Source organism: Paramacrobiotus metropolitanus, unplaced genomic scaffold (assembly GCF_019649055.1).
Source record: "Paramacrobiotus metropolitanus isolate TYO unplaced genomic scaffold, Prichtersi_v1.0 Parri_scaffold0000080, whole genome shotgun sequence".
Taxonomy (NCBI): Eukaryota; Metazoa; Tardigrada; class Eutardigrada; order Parachela; family Macrobiotidae; genus Paramacrobiotus; species Paramacrobiotus metropolitanus.
In genome coordinates this window covers 58,577-79,049 of record NW_026570300.1, presented here as the reverse complement: position 1 = coordinate 79,049, position 20,473 = coordinate 58,577, and the positions used below count along the sequence as shown (strand labels likewise).

Sequence of the window (20,473 nt, the reverse complement as noted above, 5' to 3'; positions counted from 1 at the left end):
GATCGTGTAAACGTGTGCCTGCAAAATTTTTACATTACATGTATACGTACTCGACTATGGCATTAACGAGATTAGCAGTGCTGCATATTTTACGCTTTTTTTGCACCGAGGAAGCTGCAATTTCGTTAATGTACGATCATGATACATAGTACCTTAGCGCTCCATTGCAGTGCATTTTATATGGTCGCACTCACCTCTTTAACAGTTTTCGAAACTTGAGCCGGCCATCTGGGTAAGGTACCGTTTCCATCATCAGCTGATGCTGCTGCTTCACTCGTTGCTTAATGGAATCTGGTGGCAGAGAATTCTCTAGAATATCCATGAAGCATCGCAGGATTTCGCCGGCATTAGCTGAACAATCAAACGACATCCTAGGAACCGTAACGTCGAGCTTTTTCGAAGAGTAAGACATCGCTAGATATTAGACGCTCATCGCGGTCAGTGGTTGGAACAGGAGACAGCGTTTACTATGGTGCAGTTAACCACCAACAACTGCCGGCAAACCGGCATAAGTACCGGCAGGCGCACTAGGCGATGACCTGTCTCAGTTGGAATAAGTTCCGAACACGCACAAGTCTTTGATCAAAAATATATAGCAGTTTAAAACTCTTTAGGGAAAATAAGAATAGATAGTGTACATGTCGGTAAAGACGCAACCGCGACACCCCGATTAATTAAAACTAGAGCTTTGGTTGAGTGCGTTATGCTGTAATCCATCATGTATCCAATGTGGTAGCCTTCCGTTTCACGAAGGCCGGAGGTTAATCTGCTTATGGCTTGAAAATCAACGGTGACACAAACATCTGTCGTTGCCCAGGAGCTAGTTAGCACTTGCTGCCATAACCGACAAACTCTGCAAATAGTTTACGTGTACAGCATGTGAAGTTTGCAGTAATTTTTTATTGTTTTCGCAGTACGTAGTCAACTCTATTTCCCGCTTGTGGTTACAAATCACCGTAATTTACTGCCCAAGTGTATGACTCGTTAATCGATCGAAGCGAAGCATGCAAAGGTTACCTATGTTCAAGCGATTAAGAAACAAGTGGTATCCGTCAATCACACTCTAACGCCACGAATCCAGATACACACATGCGCCGGTCATTAATATTATGTACCATACAAAGAAACAGCCTCGGCTTCGCCTCCGCGTTTCTTGGGTTCTCATGGCCGGTTTACGGATTGTTAACTTAGAACGGATAAATCTGAAGAGCCCGATAACAAAATTTTATAAAAAATAGATGTTTTGGTTTCGTGCAGTCGAACGCAATTACTTTGACTTTACAGATCATTTTTGTAAAATTTTCTTAGCGAAACCATCCGAATCTAATCACCGAGAGTATCACATTTACAAACTAAAAGGGCCTTTAAGACTGGACAGTGGTGCTGAATGAGTCACTTAGGACAGGCCCAGCTCTATTTTGCTCAGTAATATTGCGGTTCGATCATACGTTTACCTAACGGGCTCTGTGCACTGGATAGCTTTGGTAGCTCGGTCACCTACCTAACAGGATCTATGCAAAAGGATGCTCGGTCACTAGATCACTTAACGGAGTTTATGCGCTGGACAGTAGTGCTAGCTCGCTCATTAGATCACTTAACGGAGTTTGTGCACTGGACAGTGGTACCTCGGTCACTAGATCACTTAACGGAGTTCGTCCACTGAACAGTAGTGGTATGGTCACGCGTTCACCTAACAGGCTCTGTGCACTGGACAGTATTGGTAGCTCGGTCACCCATCTACCTAACGGGATCTATGCACTGGACAGTAGTGGTAGCTCGGTCACTAGATCACTTAACGAGTTCGTGCACTGGACAGTAGTGTTAGCTCACGTACTCACCTAGCGATTTTTTTGACGCACTCAATCACTAGGTGAGTGACTGACCGAGCTCAACCTGTCCAGTAAGAAATATCGCTAGTGGGGAGAAAAAGCTAGGTGAGGATGTGACCCTGCTACAACTACTGTCCAGTGCACAAGCCGTTAAAGGTAACAAACAAAAACCCGCTCGATGACTCACTCACCTAGAAATTCCGCTCAGTGGGCAGTTATGGTGTTTCGGTCACTCACTCGTCCAGTGATTTTTCGTATTGATTTTTATATTTGATATTTTTACATTTTTATATCGGTTGATTTTAAACGTGTTTCGAGGCTCTGGCAACACCGGTAGCGATGTTTTGAATAACGAGTGTTTGAATAAGTACAATAATTTATTTGTTTTCGGTTTAATTAGTGTGATAATTATCAATTGGTATTTTTGTATTGTATCTAGGCAAATATTTTCTAAGTTTCAAGGTGACCTTTAAGATGGGTTGGATCAATCTGGTCTTGATGCCGGCTTGATGCCGGCTCGATATTTTCATAAAAAAAACACGTGCCGGCCACTTCTGAACTATCCGGATCTAATGGTTGTCTGTTTTCCAGAAGTTTTATGGTTATAGAATCTCAAAATATGAACCGCGTAATGTAAGATCTTGTATAATAGATAGCAGTGGTTTTGCTCGATCATTTGCACCGAGCGAGCGCCCGATAACACTGCAAAGCGAACAGTTTATGAAATTTGAAAAATGTCACGCACTTAGATACTTTGAGGATAGGTCCGACTGACGAACGCTAAATCGTAGCTTCTGGTTGCGCTCGATACAAACAAGTGCACACATGTCACACTCACTGGTATCCTTACATTGACTCGGCCGGTGCCCCTACCCTATGCAGCCGCACGTGGTGGCCGCGCCCTGTGACAACGGATACGCGTACCTCGGTTACCAACACAGCACCACCCTTTAAAACTGATACGACGGAGGCCGTTTACACTTGGTATAATTTTCGTGGTGCCCTTACCCTTACGTTACAATGGTCTGTTAGTATCGAATGGAAATGTTGAAATGAAATTCGTGGAATTGCTTTTGCGTACTTATTTTGACCAAAAATTAGCTGAATATTATTATTACCGTTACTGCCGCTCCAGACGGCAGTAACTGCTTAAACCTTTCTGCTAGCGTACAACCAACTAAATTAAGAACAACAGACTATTATTTATTGAAAGAGTCACTGGGATCTGGGAATCTGGGACTGGGAATAATTACTCGCAAATGACAAAATACCCAGCGAAAACAGTACCGAGAAAGACAAAAATTATAAAATCGCTGAAAAAGTTTTGCAAATGACGGAATCAGTTCCGTGAACGTTGGAATTTATGGTACAAAGTGCATTCTACTTTCAACGAACCGTTTTGCTTTGGCCTGCGAATAGACATCCAAAATCAGAAGTATTTCGGACAGAACGTTGCACAAAAATACTTTTATGATGAACTCCCCGTTTTCTGTAAGAGTCAAAGTCAACATTAGTTTGTAAGATTAGTACAGTACATTCTGTTATTCAATAAAATTAATGTTACTACATGTACTTGTATGCTGAAAATATTCGGAAAACAAAACCGTACTGGGACAAGTAGGGCAGTTTAACTCCGGATGGAGAACTGAATGTTCACACTCCGGTTTGTACGGGCAAGTAACGCGGTTGCATTTTGTGGGAAGATTGCGGCACTCGCACATGAGAAACTGAGGTTGACGTAGCGTCCCCACAGTTCGATACCATCGAAGTCCTCTCATCAGACCAAACTCTATCAGAAAAGAAAGAAAAAACTATGGTATGAATAAAGCCGGTTGCTACATATATACATCCACACCCCACTCTGTAGTACTATATTAAGCGTTTGTCATATTAATCTACAAGTCTCTTTTTAAAACAACGTTTTCATTACCCGAACAAATATAGGCATTCAAAAGGATATCGCGGTTGTCTTCGCTGTAGCTGAAGCATTCAATGAGCTTCTCGGAAGCACTGGATAATCGCGCTTGTGATTCGGCAGTCAGTACGAACGGAAAACATTCTCGCTCCTCAAATGTTACCCAACGCCAAATCTTTAAAAATATGAACATAATTATCCCGCTCTCAACCTTGACGAAGAATCGATTCCATCCCTTGTTGTAAATGAAACCATAGCGATATCCAGCACCGTGAAAAAGCAGATCGACAAATGTCTTCATCTCCTGCTCGCTAGTAGTGATAGCCTTTATAAAAGCTGCGTTGACCTTTTTAGATTCAAAACATAGTTTTATAAAAGGTGTTTCGCCAGGTAGCGTGCCCACGGATGGCTGTGCAGTAGGAAGTTCCTGTACAACTTGCCAAAGATGTACAACTTGACAGAGGTTTGTTGTTTTCTTGCTGCGTTCGACGGTAGTATCGAGTGAGACATAACACAGCGCTTTGTTTTCAACTGAACAGAGGCTGAACATTTCAGCCTGATGGAAAACGTACGGTGAATTCTGGTTAGTTCGCACGGCAACGTACACGTTGGGAGCAGGGAAATACTTGTTGTAATATTCGCCGTCTTCCTGCTCTGACAGCGCCAAATGATGATGTTCCCACACGTACTCCAGATCAATCCAGTAGGGTGGAATCCGAGTACAGTCGAAATCGACAAAAGCTTTATCGCCGTCGATATCCTGGATGTATGCTAAATACCACACATTGTCACCACGATTGACCAGTACTGTATTGCCCAAGTTAAACTGATTATGCCCACGTTTGGGGGAGAAGTACGAAGATGGCATGCTTTTAGCGGATAAATATTATGGTATTTTCAATAAAATCGTATACGCGATTCACGTCTTATGGGGTTCACAGATCAATGGTGAATTTGTTCCCTAGTTCAAAAACACATAAGTAGTCTGGTAGAGCGAGACATTTGCGTCGGTAATGATGAGCTTATGCTTATATCTCCTCATTTATATAAATACGGTAACTTCCAGAGTATTCTGATTTTAGTGCTCCGCAAACAAACGAAATAATTAGGTCAAACGGTAAAGGAGACAGCACTGCTTATTGTGCCGAGCAGAGTCCAGGCGTAGACTTTAGGCTGAAGAGGCTGGCTGTTGAATTCGTAGTGCATATGAAGGAGTCTCCTTCATATGCATTACGGTTACGGTTGAATAGAAGATTTTCGCCGATGCACTGGAAGAGCACAAAGCCACAAGCCCAAAAGGAATTCAAAGCCACGAAGTGACGCCCTGCACTAGGCATGTACAGTACTTGCGACAATTGCGAGTCTCCTCGAACGGTAGTCGTCTCGCCTTTCAGTTAGCTCTTATTTCAGGCGCACTATTCTAATTTCGTGCATACAAAAGGCAGAAAATACAGTACAACTGGTGAAAGACTGCCCTGTCGACTGTCTTCACATATGTACGTAGTTCATTCATTTATTCATTCATGTATCAGGAGCAGACAACCCGTTTAACAGGACTTCAATGTCTGGTCGGTAAAAAATGCAGCGAAAAATTACAGAAGAGATTATTTAGACAGATCAATAGTTTTCAGAGCGAACTTGAAAAAGTTAACGCCGCTAACACTGAGTATCTGTGAATTAACTTTCTGAATCCGCTCAAAAACGTTCTTTAACCGCATGGCCAGCGTGCTTTCTCCGATTTTCTGTTTCGCTCTGGCTTGGATTCGTTTCGGCTTCCTGAGATTGTACTGCGGTGACAGATCCTTGAAGTCGATCAGTTCAACCAGGTAGGGCGGAAGTTTGTACACTTCATGGTTGTAGATCTTATACAACCAAACGGCTTCTGACTGCTTCCAACGGTCAAATACCGGCAGGATGCGCAATCGCTGATACAGCTCGGGGGTTACCCGCTCCTTGTAGTCAGTAATGGCCTGCAGTGCTTTCCGTTGGGCTCTGGTCAACTTGTCGCGTAGAGTCGAAGATGCTGGTGACCACGTATCCGACCCGTAGTCGAAATGTGGTTGCACACAGGCATGGTAAAGACTCCTGCGCTGTGACATGTCCAGGCCTTCTTTCGCTGCGTTTATCATTGCGATGCCGTAGTTAACTTTCCGCAGTATATGGCTGAAATGTTCCTCCCACTTTAAATTTTGATCGATGTAAATGCCGAGGTATTTTACGCATGTTTCCGCTTCCAGCTGGTGACCGTTCATCCTGACTGTAGGCGCAGGCTGGTTTTTCCTTGATTGTGGACAGATGTAAATAAGTTTACATTTCTTCTCGTTTACGCACAGGGTGTTCGCTGCAAACCAGGTGGTCGCCTTATCAACTTGAATGCCAAGATTCAAAGCTGCCTCCGCGTGGGTGGTGCCGACACCATACAGCACGGTGTCATCCGCAAAGCATTCGGCGTCGAGTCCCGGTAGCATGTCGTTTGTGTACAGCGTGTAGAGCACCGGAGCCAGACGTGTTCCCTGGGGCACACCCGATTGCACTGGCAGCCAGTCTGACACATTCCGGATCATCTTAACGCGCTGTTTTCGGGAAGTCAGGTAGCTGTGAAACCATTTTAGCGCGCCACCACGGATGCCAATCGCGTGTAACTTTTCAATCATTTTCGCATGGGAAACAGAATCGAATGCCTTTTTAAGGTCATTTAGGCATAAAGCTGTAATTTTCCCAGCATCCATTGTTTTTCTCCACTTTTCGGACAGTTTCAGCAGTAAGGTTTCGCACGAGTGTCCGTCCCGGAATCCGGATTGCTTCTCAGAAAACACATTCCCGGTCTTCAAAACGGCTACAAGCTGGTTTTGTACAACTTTCTCGAAAGCTTTCGATATGTTGCACACCAGTGAAATTGGTCTGAAATCATCCGGCTGTCGTGCATTGGTCTGCTTCGGGATGGCGACTACGTCAGCGCTTTTGAAAATCGTTGGGTACACTCCTGCTTTCAGGGATGCGTTAATCATGATCGTTAGCGGTTTAGTAAGATACTGGTTCACGCCTGCCAGGATTCTGCTAGGCATCCCGCAGGGACCAGCGCTCTTCTTCCGTTTTGCCATCCCTTTCAGCAAAAGTGCAACAACGTCAACTGATACATCGGTAAACCTGCAAAGCAATGGGTTAGTGTCACCGCCCTCGGGGGGCATGCAAGGTACAGGGTGGTCGTTTCCGTGCAATCCTTGTGCAACAAAGTGCGCGTTCAGCACGTTGGGATCCACTGATGACTCTTCTTTTTCTTTGCATTTACGAAGCAGTCTGGCTAACTCCCGCCATATTTTTTCGGTTTCTCCTCTGTTTTGAGCGAAGAATTTTCGCTTTTCATCCAGGATCATCGAACGCACTGCTTTCTTCATAGTCTTAAATTGCTTGTCGTACTGCTCAAATTCTAGCGAGTCACGGAACTGACATCTGAGGCGGTAGGCTTCATTCTTTCCCTCGATCAATGTTTTTAGGGGCACGCTCATCCAGGGGGGCTCTTTTTGACGAACCCTGCGGGTTCGTAACGGTAAACAATGATCGACAATATTGTTTAATTCCTGGATGTAACTTGACACAAAATCGTCAACTGGGACAGATTTGTCGTAATCACTGTAGTTTTCGGAAACTTCTCTGATTCTTCGGTGGAATTCTTCTATGGTTGTATGCTTCCATAGGCGAAACGTAATGGTTTTGTGAATGGGAATTGCAGATTTGTACGACGCGACTGTTCTGCACAAACGATGGTCTGAAAAACTTACGTCTTCCGGTGGCGCTGAGGTGTAACTCTCCGCTGGTGAACACAACATGATATCGATCTTCTTCGCACTATTCAACACTGCGCCGTCCTTTCTTCGGATTCGACATGCCACTCTCGTGAATCCACTCACCTTGTCCGACAACGCATGGTGGTTCATTAAATCGCGGTAGTGACGGTAATAGGGGGAAGAAGGCACAGAAACATCCACATTTATGTCCCCACATACCACCTGATCATGGCCAGGATATTTTACAAGCATCTCATCAACGTGACTGAACAAGAACTCCGTGTCAAAGGCGCTGGCATCAGGAGCTCTGTAGAGAAGCCCTACAAGAACTTTCCGCTGTCCGACTTGCAAAACTGCCCATAAACTTTCACATCTGCCACATGTATCCGATCTGCGAACTTCTGAGCACGGTATATGAGAAGGAACGTATAATAACAGGCCACCACCCTTAGATTTTCCTGATGCTTTACTACGGTCCTTGCGAAGGAGCTGGTATCCAGGAAGCGCATAGAGCTGATCAGGATCATGCATAGACAGGTGTGATTCGGATAAACATAATATTTTCGAACAGTTATCTTCATTACTCAATAACTGTTGAATAAGATCGACTTTGGCATACGATAAGCCCTGGATATTCAAGTGATGAAATGCAACGGTCGAAAGTCTACACTGTTTTGGTCTTCCCATTTCAACTAATGTGAGTTATCTTGTGCTTATAGGCACTTAAACTACGCGAAACACGAAAATTAATCACTTAAAAATATTTTTAATTAGAATAGCTAGCCATGTCAGGAAATAACAGTAAAATACTGGCTGGCCTGGTGGATATTAAAATATCCACCAGCCACCATGCATATGCCACCATGCAGGAAGTTATCATACAAGTGCGTAGTTGTCATAATTCTTATAGTTATTATAGTTCACATTTCTGACAATCACACTAAGTCTGGCTGAAATAGCATCGCAGCACAGGAAGTGACGCAGCCTCGGTCAGCCAATTCGACACAATATTAGCGAAGGAGTATCCAGCATATGCACTACAGTTGCGTAGAAAGCATTTCCATTCATACTAGACAAAAACATAAATATTTCCATTTACGTTCTAAATATCTTTAAAGTACTTCGTATCCATACAAAACAAGACGCGAAATAAGGGATCACCGTTTACTTGGATAATTACGAGAACACCCTCGTGCGTCGGCTTTCGCGCGTCAAATTAAAATATCTTTACTTTCGGCTCCAGTATGTTCGAATGTTCCTTCCTTGATAACAGATAGCCTTCGTGTTTCTGTGCTAATTTGCTAAATAAGCAAATGTAGGTGGTATTAAAATATAACGGTTAACAATTTTATCAACTGCTGCACAACGGGTGACGGGGATATTATTTTTCAGCACTTTAGATTTTCTCTGTACCATTTATCTGCTGCAGTGACTGCACTGTACTCTGGAGTACTATTCTACCGACAATCGTTAATTAGTGTGTGTTTCAGGGCGGCTCTATTGTCAAAAATGTTGCTTAAAATCGCACATACTCTGTAGAAAATTCAAAAAGCAAATATCATATACCGTTTAGCAAAAAACGGAAACTGACGGCCGCACAACAGGGAACACTTGGTAGTTGGTACAAGTTACTCGAAGCTGATTTCGTTCCCAAGATGGATGCCACGTTTTCACGTTGAATTTGGATACCGATCCGTTGGCGGCGGTGCAGATATTTCATTGCTAATGCCCATCTGCTTGCTGGTTTATTTTCCTGCCAGTTTGCTGATCAACAGAGTCTTCCGGTCCGAAAGGCCTCAAAGTCTCAACACCCACAGGAGGAAACAGCTGTACTTGAGTGCTTTAACTGCGGTTACGCTGTCCGGGCAGTTGGATTTATAATTTACAGTAATTCCGGTGTACACGGCTTTAATCCTTAATAGCAGCAATGCCGGTAAAAAAAGGCTGACCCTTTTTGTAAATAATACCAGTTACACACAATGGTAACTTTTCACTTAACAGTAGTCTGGCTAAACGCGTATAATACCTTGCTATATTTTGGTTTTCCAGTTGTTAATACTTACTCTGCTATACTTATGCATATGGGCCATAAACGTAAGTACTCGCTCGGTTTAGAAGTTCCCAGAAATTTGTAATTTTCCATAGGTCAGCGGCATTTGGTCCCAGATTTTCGATTCTGTGAAAGATTCAACATTCGTATGTATATATATGTGATGGTAACTCCATCAGTCTCCATGTACTAATGCAGCCAGATCATTTGTTCTTTCGCCTACCGGCAACCGCATGGCGATTATGTATGCGTGCTCTACCTCTCCTTTTTATGTTCTTATGCTTGCTTTGTTTTGTCTATCATTCACACAATCTAACCTCTTTCGGCGCTTTAGTTTAGTTTATAGTTTAGTTTATTTCCGAGCAGACAAACCCTGAGGCACAGCACTCAATATATAGTCTGGTCAATGTGACTGTTTTCTCACTCGCCGGTGGATTCGGAGTCATTCGCGGACTGACTGAATTTTATAATGCACAATAATTAAAGCATTCGCTATCAGCAGTTGCCCTTGGAATTCAATTTGACATTATGCATAGAATAAAATGTATATATACATACACCTTCCCTCTACTTCTCCAGTCAGCCACTCGAGGTTTCGCCTCATGCATGACTGTACAAAGCGTTTATGCAGGTACGTATGTTGTAAAATCGTAATACTCCGGGTCACCGCAGAAATCGATGTTATTTGACTGCTATTGATATTACGTAGTTATTTACTCACTACTCTGTTTTACTCACTACTGTTTTACTCACCACTCACAGTAGTACACTCACTCTGTAGTTACTTTACGAGTGTTTTAAATCCCAGTCAAAATGAAAATAAAAATGTACTACGGTATACTGTACAAACTGTATGCGGAACGAAGGTGCGCACTGCGCCGTTAATGGCGTTACACCAAATTCACTAGCACGAGTCTTCCTTTTTCGACTCAGCTGGACAGCAGGCAGAAGAATGTGATGACCTTGTTCTGTATAGTCAACTTCAAATTGTCGTCGACGAATAGACATTGTCGTCGATCGTAGTATCCATTTCGTGATATTGAGAATATAAACCAGACATCCCAAACGAAGACTTAGATCCGATTACGATTAAGGGCATGTTTTTGTGGAACAGAGTATAGGCGAAAAGCATCTTCGTATGAAAACAGGCAGGAAAACCAGACACAAACGGAAGAGTAGCGGTCTTTGCTTTTTTCATAGAGGTTTCTATTTCTAGTTCTTTTGCCGGGTCTTCTTTCACACGGGAGTGTGAGAGAAAAATTGCGCCAATAAAACCTACAGATTACAATATGCCTCATACTGCCTGTAACCGAAAAATGGTTACCATTCATTTACTTCGAACTGTAGCAATCAATTCAAATCATTTCTAGTACATTATTGGTGTAAACTCTTTTAATCTGTGTTCGCATCGCAAGATCTGTCGTGAATCGTAATCGGTCCATTAGAACGATCGTCCTCGATCTAACAATAAGACTCGAATTGTGACGTCAGTAAAGGAAATCCATTGTGCACGAATTAATTCTCAGCAGCAGTGTATTGTTGTCGCGACTGGGCTGACCTCAGTCACGTCTTTTAATGTATTGTGTCGCAACTGGGCTAATCTCAGTGACGTCTCCAACAGTTGCCGGTTAAGCTCAGTGTCACCGGGGACCTCGCGTATATGTATCATGTATCGACGGGCCGATGGCTGTCTGGGCAGTTTGACTTACTTCCGGTGTACACGGCTTTGTAATCCGCAGATCTGATTTAAACGTTCTATGTGTTACTTGCAGTGACACCGGAAATTGTGACGGAAAAAGCGGCTCAGCCCTTCTGAAAACATTGTTGACCTTTCAGTGTATAATAGCGACAAACGTAATACATATAGTATGACCACTTTAGTGACGGTGCAAAATAATTATTATTATTTTGTACCATGGTATAACCTTGAATTTCTCGTAGTATAGAAGAAGGAAACGATTGCCCCCACGAGGATAATGCTAGGTCCATACTTCAGTTGTAATTCGGAATACAATAGAAATCTTACAACAATCGTAGAAAAAGTATGCACGAGAGTCGAGTTTGTTGTAGCATTTTTTTTTGTAATTCTCGAAAGTATGGACGCTGCGTGTTGTAAGAAAAATGTTGTACAACAAAAAATTTGTTGTAAATCGATGTTTCAGGAGGGAGGGGCTTCTCTTCCTTTCTGCAACATTGTAGAAAACTGGCCAATGGCTAATTTTCTCAGAATTACCATAATTATTATTATATGTGTTTATAACTCTACTTGCAATGATACTCTTTAAATTAATAAAACACACTCATTACATACATACTCATTACTTGATACATAATCATTACTTGATACATTACTTGATACATAATCATTACTTGAAGCATACTCATTACCTGATATCAATATGACGTAACCTATGAACTGATTGCCATATCCTGAAGGAATACATACCTAAAGAAATTTTATGCGCGACAGTACCTAGGCGAGATCGCGCCGGTATGTTGCAGCCGGGTTCGTTGATGCCGAGCAGGAAAATGGTAAAATAACTGAAGGGCGCTGGGCCGTAAAACGGCTTCCAGTTAAAAGCGGTTAATACTCTGTAGTCTGCAGGTTATGCGCCATTTTTTTACAGACCTCTGCCCTCTTTAGTAACATCAAAACTATGTTTCTCACTCTGTATTATTATAACTATGCCGATACATTTTTAGAAACTCGATTCACTGTAGTAACTACAAAAGTCTGCATTTATATTATAATGGTTTTTTTGGTATGATAGCGACCATGATTGATATATTGTATTTCTGTATATTTTCGTTTGGTCAGTGGTATTATAAACTTAATAAAAGGGTTGCTTCCGCTTGTTAATAAAAATAAGCGGGACAATCTCCCCCAATCGCGTCTGTGCTGGGTTGGCTTAAATTTTAGTTGTGGTTGAAGTATGGTCGGAAAGTGTTGCAGAAAGTAAAAATTGCACAACATTGCTACAACATCCTGGTAACTGCAACTACGAATGTTGTAATCGTAGTTCCCATTTTAAGACTACGATTTGTTGTACAACTTTTTCTTACAACTGAAGTATGGACCTAGCATAAGTTGTGCCAAGACTGTACTCTAGGTACAGTGTTGGTTAAACTGTTCACCCAGGACAATTAGATTAATTTCAGTCCGGCTTTTACTGCCATTCTGTTTATGCCTTTCTTGTTCTAGTGCCTTATCTACCTTCTATACGAACAAATTAAACTAGAGGAATTTGTCAGGCGGCCCTGGTGCCTTTGAAAATATATGACACGTACAAGCGTAGTGCATGCTGTTTATATGCATTATGGTACAAGCCACAAGGGTGTACAAGAATATAAAGCAGTTGGGAAGGCAGTTTTCGTCTATCCTGCTGCTGGGCGAAGCTAATCAAACATCAGCCCCGATGAAAACAATGCAGGGAAAAGTTTTTCCACATCACGGAACCCTGAGAGAAAGAGAATTAAACAGTGCAGACCGACTGCAAACAGTGCAAAGTTACTCGATATGTCGCAAACCTCAATCTGAAATCAGTCTAGCAAAAGATTTTTAGCTCCAGTACGTGTGCCAGTTTCATCGCCCTGACTTGATAGCAGGGAGACAATAAATTCCTTACAATTATTAATTTGTTTCTTGGAGTTCATCTGAGCGCCAGATAGCACATTAATTCTCAGATAAATGGCGTTCTTTCGGCGGAAACGCTTCCGAGATCAGATCAATATGGGAAACACCGTTCTGGTGAAACGCGATGATTATGCATGGTGTTTGGCATATATCGAAGATATCGATGGCGAAATGGTATTTCTCAATCTGGACAGCCCAAAAATTCCCCCATTCTGGATCGATTCACGCTATGTATGGCAGCATCATCGTTTTCCGATCAGGGGATCAAGCGCTCCTGCTGGACCCGATAAAATTTCTTTGTCAGTTCACGTCGCTGTGCGCGGGAATGATAATGGGCCATACATTTTTCGTCCGGGCAAACTGCTAAGTGATTGTTGCGTTGAAAGCAAAGCGTTATGCTACGTATCTCTGGATGCAACAGATGCCGACAGTATGAGTCAACAGCATGTTGTCCATCTGTGGCAAATCGTTCAAGACCTTCCTCCCGAGCAACCACCGTTGTTTCACCAGCTGACTGAACTACCTGTGATCAAATTTACCTTGGAAGCGAAGAATGCGAGCGTGCTCCAGCCACTGACTGAACACGATATCATACAGTTTACCGATTTACTATTTTTTGGAGCTGGTTACAGCATCTACAACAGACGGGATCGCTGTTTCTTGAGAATTGTGGGGAATACGATGACCTGCAGGCTGTTTCTGGGAATCAGGCGCGAGATGACGCCAGGCGACGTCCCCCGGTTTGTTCTAACAGCAGATTTCCCGGCGAAGATGTCGCGAGTTGCTGAAGAATTGCTTGAATGCTTCCGCCATTTCGGTGATGAGCGTGTGGCCCTTTTGAATGATTTTGTAATCGGTAGCAGATTCGAGTATAAATCATACTCCAATGGGGCGCACTACGATTTTCGTACATTACACCAATCGCAGCACCTGCCATGCCATTGCCGAAATATGCCGGCCAGTTGTGACAATCTCACTTGCCCGTACAAACCTGTCTGTGAACACTCTCCCAGCAATCCGGAACTGGACTGCCAAACATGTCCGAGTACGTTACAAACGCTTTTAATTACTGAGTTCGAAAAGAAGGCGTAATTGTTCAAGCAGAATGTACATACAGCACACTTAGCGACACCTATATAAACAGCATTTTTATGGCTTACGTATCTGTAGATGTACTCGAACTAATGTGATTACGTACGTGAGCAGGTCTCCATTGCCCTTATCAATGTGTATTTGGCCGAATCAATAAAATGTATTTTTGAAACTGTGAAAAAGCTTTCTTCGACACAACGATGAATCAAAATATTTGTATACATCCGTTCGACTTTTCTTAACAACGGATCGGTTTGACTGTAGAGAACTTGTACATTTTGAATGAAAGGTCACACACGTATTAAAATATCCTAACTGCACAAAAATTTCAAAATTAATTTGCGTAGTCACCAACTCACCATTATCTTTACCTGACATAACAAAAAATTTGCAAATCACAAAAACGTGAAGAGAAAACCTTCGGGTTAAAAACTGTAAGCCAGTCCACAAAGGCACGTCGTTGAAGGCTTGAAGGTGCGACCAGCACGTTATCACGAGATGGTGTGATTTGCAAATTTATGTATCGAGGTAAGACGGAAGTGGTGACTACGTAAAACAGTAAATTCCGAAATTTTATCAATATTTGAATACGTGGGTGATCCGTTATTAAAAATGTACAGTCAAGCGGATTCGAAGTTGTTGCGAAAGTCGAGGTAATCATACTGTAGAAAGACATAACACTACTTATACTCGTACACTACAAAGCGTACGGTTTGCCATGCTCCTAGTATCTTGCGAAGTCCCCGCTAAAAATCACAATCTACAGTAGGCTGTAAATTTTAATAACGGTTGGCAGCAACGGAAATTATGCTACCGTCCTGACAGAAATTTGTAATTAACACAGCTGCCACAACTATTGCGAGGTAATTTAAAGGTCAGCGAGCCGCATTTAGAAACGCATTAGTCATTTCTTAATGGAAGGGTTGCAGTGCATTAGTCATTTGTTAATACTTTTCTGTGTCGACAGCTGTAGCAGGTCACTCTTGATTGTTTAGACGTAAAGCTGATTACACAAACTACAAAATATTACGTAACTCACCATCAGATATTCGGCTAAAACAATGTATCAATAATATGAAAATCACTCGTCCAATGATGGTGCGGAGGCTGAGTTAAAAGTTGAAGGATCTGGCCCCTTTAAGTTATGCTCGATGTTAACTGCATCAGGCATTGGCTGCGTGCACGGGAATCCTTACGGGTATTGGCTGCAGCAGTATGTAGGTTTATCCCTTTAATTGATTCCCTTATACACCTTGGCTGCAGTATGCACGGGACGCTTGCACAGGTGTTGTATGCGTGTACGGCTTTCAAAATAGATTTTATTTACGTATTTATACGCTTTTCGAACTTTCATTTGTAACACCATTTTATCACTCTTTATGGTTTATTGAACAACATATCTGTACAACAGCTTTTTTACAGGTTTTTTACAAACTTTTTAGGGTGCAAAAATCTGGGAATATGTCGTTACAGATAATTTTTGCTAGTCAGTACTGTTTGACGAGGTTTCGCTTTTCCATATCGCGGATGGTACAGAACAAAATACTACAGAAATGCTTACTTCTTCGATTCCAGTGTACTTATAGTGGTTTTCAAGTATGTGCTAGTACTGTACCTCAGTACTATTACAAGCGTTATTAACTTCGCACTAGACATTGCACAAAAATTCCCAGTAACTCTGTTGCTGGTAAAAGAAGAGGCATGATTTTATAGTCGTGATTAAAGCAATTATCCAAAAAATCCTTAAAACAAACAAATTAGCCGTGCACACAGCCAACCCGTTCCCAAACTCCGTGCACGCGGCTTCTACCCGTGCTGACCCGAAAAGGTCACCCGTGCATGCAGCCGACCCCCGTTTTTACGACCAGTGCACGCATGCAGCCATAATGTTAAGTTATAGGGCCATTTGTAAAGGATATTATATGAGTAGAAGTACATTTAGTGACTACACCCACTTACTATTGAACGTTCCACTGTCAGTGTCCACTGAACTTCACCACTGTCCAATGTTCAGTGGATTGCACTGAACCGCAACCAGCTCGCACCATCCAAGCCTTTTACATAACAGGAACGGTACCATTGTCCAGGATAGTATGTCTAAAATTTGCTATATTTCAGAAAACGGACAGTTCGTCACTGGGAGCTTCCTACACGGGATTTTGGCCGAAGTCCTGTTGCAACTGGATATTCATTCTCAAGCAAAAGCAAGACGGTAAAAATAACAAAAGAGAATTAAAGCATCACAGATAAATATGCGTAAACCTAAAACCTAAAACGGTGCTCTTATATTATATCATAATCATTACCGTAAATACCGTATCATGTTTAAGAGACACATGAATGCTCACCAGCCGACCGTTACAGAGAACAGTTTTATCAATATGTTTCAGAGTATGCAGTCTATGGGATCAGATACTGAGCACCACGGGAAACTCGATACTGTCTTCAGATATCCTCGTTAACATTGATTTGCAAGCTGACCAAGAACAACCGGGACTTCGGGAGACAGAAGGGTATTATTTTGGGTGTTTACTCGACCGGAGCATCAGCCGACGCACGAAGGCCCTTGTGTTAACTGGTCTGGGTTACCGCGATCACGAATGCATCGACATGTATGCGGCTACCTCTCTCCTCATGGCGAAAAATATAAAACTATCGTACATTTTGATCAAGGACTTCACTATGCCCTTTGAACTGGCCCCCACTGCGGCCGCCATCGGCCATACTTTGCAGCATCTGCCAAGGCTGATGCCGGTTTGCCGGCATTATTAGTGGCGAACTGCGTCATCGAGAACTGCGTGTCGCATTGCTTTATCTATGTAAATGACACGATGACGATGTCTCAACGAGCCAATAAGCACATCAGTGTCACTATTCCTAAAATGTCTTTCGACTGTTCAGCCGAGAAAAATGACATTTTGCGGCGCTACATGGCGTACTTGGAAAACTGTCTACCTCCAGCCGATGACATCAAGATGCAAGTAAAGAACCAACATGAGCATATGGTGGAGACCTTGCCTTATCCTGAACATGACGGATGGCGGGCTTTTGGAAATATGCTACGAAGGTGGGAAAAATCAAAAATAAAACCATTCCGAAAGCTGTAACATTATCATCATACGGTAGTTGAAACTTTTGTTATGGTTTCCTTATCAATTATTATTATTATTATTATTACATCAGGAGCAGACAACCCGCTAAACGGGACTTCAACGTCTGGTCGGTAAAAAGCTAAACAAAAAGGCAATTGCTAAGACAGATCAACAGTTCGGAGAGCAAATTTGAAAAATCCCACACCATCAACACTGAGTATCTGCATGTTATGTTTCCGTATGCGCTCAAAAATGTTCTTTAGTCGCATAGCCAGCGTGCCTTCTCCAATTTTCTTCTTCGCACGGGCAGCAATTCTCGTCGGGTTCCGCAGGTTGTAATGCGCTCCCAAATCTGTGAAGTCGATCATTTCCACCATATACTTTGGAGGACGGTATGCTTCGTGGTTGTAGATCTTATACAACCAAACCGCTTCCGACTGCTTCCAACGGTCGTACACCGGCGGGATGCGCAGTTTCTGATACAGCTCGGGTGTAACCCGCTCCTTGTAATCAGAAATCGCCCGCAGTGCTTTCCGCTGTGCCCTGTCTAACTTGCCGCGTAAAGCCGAAGATGCCGGTGACCACGTACCTGACCCGTAGTCGAGATGTGGCTGTACACAGGCATGGTAAAGGCTCCTACGCTGAGGCAGATCCAGGCCGTCTTTCGCGCGGTTGATCATAGCGATGCCGTAGTTGACTTTCCGCAGTACGTGGTCATAATGCACTCCCCATTTCAGGTTGCGGTCAAAGTAAACTCCCAGATACTTTACCGACTGTTCTACATCCATCTGGTGACCGTTAATCATTACAGCAGGAGAGGGCTGGCTGTTCTTTGCTTCCGAGCAGATGTACATTAACTTGCACTTCTTCTCGTTCATGCACAAGGTGTTGTCTGCAAGCCACGCCGTTACGTTGTTAACCTGCACGGCCAGCTTCGCTGCTGCTTCTGTTTTGGTGGCACCGCATCCAAACAGTACGGTGTCATCCGCAAAACATTCTGCGTCGCTTCCGTTCGTCATATCGTTTGTATAAACCGTGTACAGTACCGGCGCCATCATTGTCCCCTGTGGCACCCCCGACCGCACTGGTAGCCAGTCAGAAACACGCGCGGTCATTTTCACTCTCTGCTTACGACTGGTTAAGTAACCATGGAACCACTTCAGCACGTTACCTTCAATTCCGATCATTCTTAGTTTTTCGATAAGTTTGGCATGGGAAACTGAGTCAAACGCTTTTTTCAAGTCCAAAAGACATACAGCAGTAACTTGCCCCTTATCCATCGCTTTTCGCAATCTTTCTGAAACTTTAAGTAGCAGTGTTTCGCAGGAATGGCCTTTCCTAAATCCAGACTGCTTGTCGGATAGGATGTTGTTTCTTTTCAGAACTGTCACTAGCTGGTTCTGCACTACTTTCTCAAATACTTTGGATAGGTTGCAAGCAAGGGAAATAGGGCGGTAGTCATCCGGCTGTCGGGCATTGGCTTGCTTCGGTATAGCGACAACATCTGCATTTTTGAATATGGCCGGATATACTCCGGACTTCAACGAGGCATTGATCATGCATGTCAACGGTTTCGTCAAGCACATGCTGATTCCACCGAGGATTTTTGCAGGCACGCCGCACGGTCCAGCGCTCTTTTTCCGTTTGGCCATCTTCTGCAACTGAAAGGAAACAACATCCTCGGTAATTTCTTCAAACCTGCAAAGCAAAGGGTTAATACTGTCACCGCCCGAAGGGACGGCTGGTGAAGTGTGTTCATTCCCATGCAGCCCTTGTGCTGCAAAGTGAGCGTTCAGCACATCCGGTTCCATTGTTGGCTCTTTTGTCTGCTTTCTCTTACGCAGTAATTTGCCAAGCTCGCGCCAAATCACTTCTCCTGCGTCCCGGTTGCGTTGGAAGAATTTGCGTTTCTCATCGACGATGGCGAAGCGGACTTGACTCTTCAAAGCATGAAAACGATCGTTATACTGCGCATATTCTGGTTGCCCACGGAACTGGCATCGGAGGCGGTAGGCTTGATTTTTCTCTTTTATTAAGTTTTTCAACGACATGTTCATCCAGGGTGGATCGTCCTGGCGAACCCTTCGGGATCTTAAAGGATAGCACTCATCTACAATCTGGTTCAGTTCGCTGACATAATTTGCCATGAAATCATCGATGGGAACAGACTCGTCATACACACTAAACTTCTCGGACACTGCAGCAACCCGCTGTTGAAACACTTCTTCTGGTGTATGCTTCCACAACCGGAACGTAATCGTTTTATGGATAGGGTTGACAGACTTGTAGGACGCCACTGTTCTGCATAGTCTGTGATCAGAGTAACAAACATCTTCCGCTAGCAGGGAGGAATAGCTTTCTGCTGGTGAACATAGCATAACATCAATCTTCCTAGCACTGTGCATTAATTTGCCATCTTTTTTCCGAGTTCGACAAGCTATCCTGGTAAATCCCGTTACCGTATCAACTAACGCATGATTATTCAGTAAATCGCGATAATATCGAAAATAGGGCGAAGACGGCACTGAGACATCAATGTTAATATCGCCACAAACCACATGATCAATACCAGAATACTTGAGCAACATTTCGTCCACATGATTAAAAAGAAATTCAGTATCAATGGCTGAAGCATCAGGAGCTCTGTACAAAAGTCCTACTAGTACCTTTCGCTGTCCAATCTGGAGTAGGACCCACAAGCTTTCACAACGCCCGCACGTTTCAGATCTGCGAACTTCTTGACATGGGATATGAGCAGGACAATAAAGTAATAGGCCACCTCCCCGTGTTTTACCCGATGCTTTCGTGCGGTCCTTGCGAAACAGTTGGTAGTTAGGAAGAGTGTAGAGCTGCTCAGGATCGTTATCAGACAGATGAGATTCCGAAATGCATAAAATTTTCGACTGATTATCCTGATTGAGTAACAACTGATGGAGTAGATCGAGTTTAGCATATGATAGTCCCTGGACGTTTAAGTGATGAAAAACAACGGTCGAAAGCCTACACTGTTTTTTATTCCCCATAGCGCGAAAACTTACTCGATTACAACAACCAGCCTCTCTAAAGATGCAGAAAA

General features: G+C 43.1%; 1 protein-coding gene across 1 annotated transcript; it reads right to left on the bottom strand.

Moving 5' to 3' along the window:
* Positions 1-8,593: 8,593 nt before the first annotated feature.
* Positions 8,594-19,448, bottom strand: LOC129595621 (uncharacterized). The gene is made up of 3 exons (XM_055492679.1): positions 18,569-19,448; positions 17,987-18,289; positions 8,594-8,598 (listed from the first exon to the last, which is right to left on the bottom strand). Exons 1-3 carry the CDS (start codon positions 19,446-19,448, stop codon positions 8,594-8,596), a joined length of 1,188 nt encoding a protein of 395 aa, XP_055348654.1.
* Between the last annotated feature and the right edge of the window lie 1,025 nt (positions 19,449-20,473).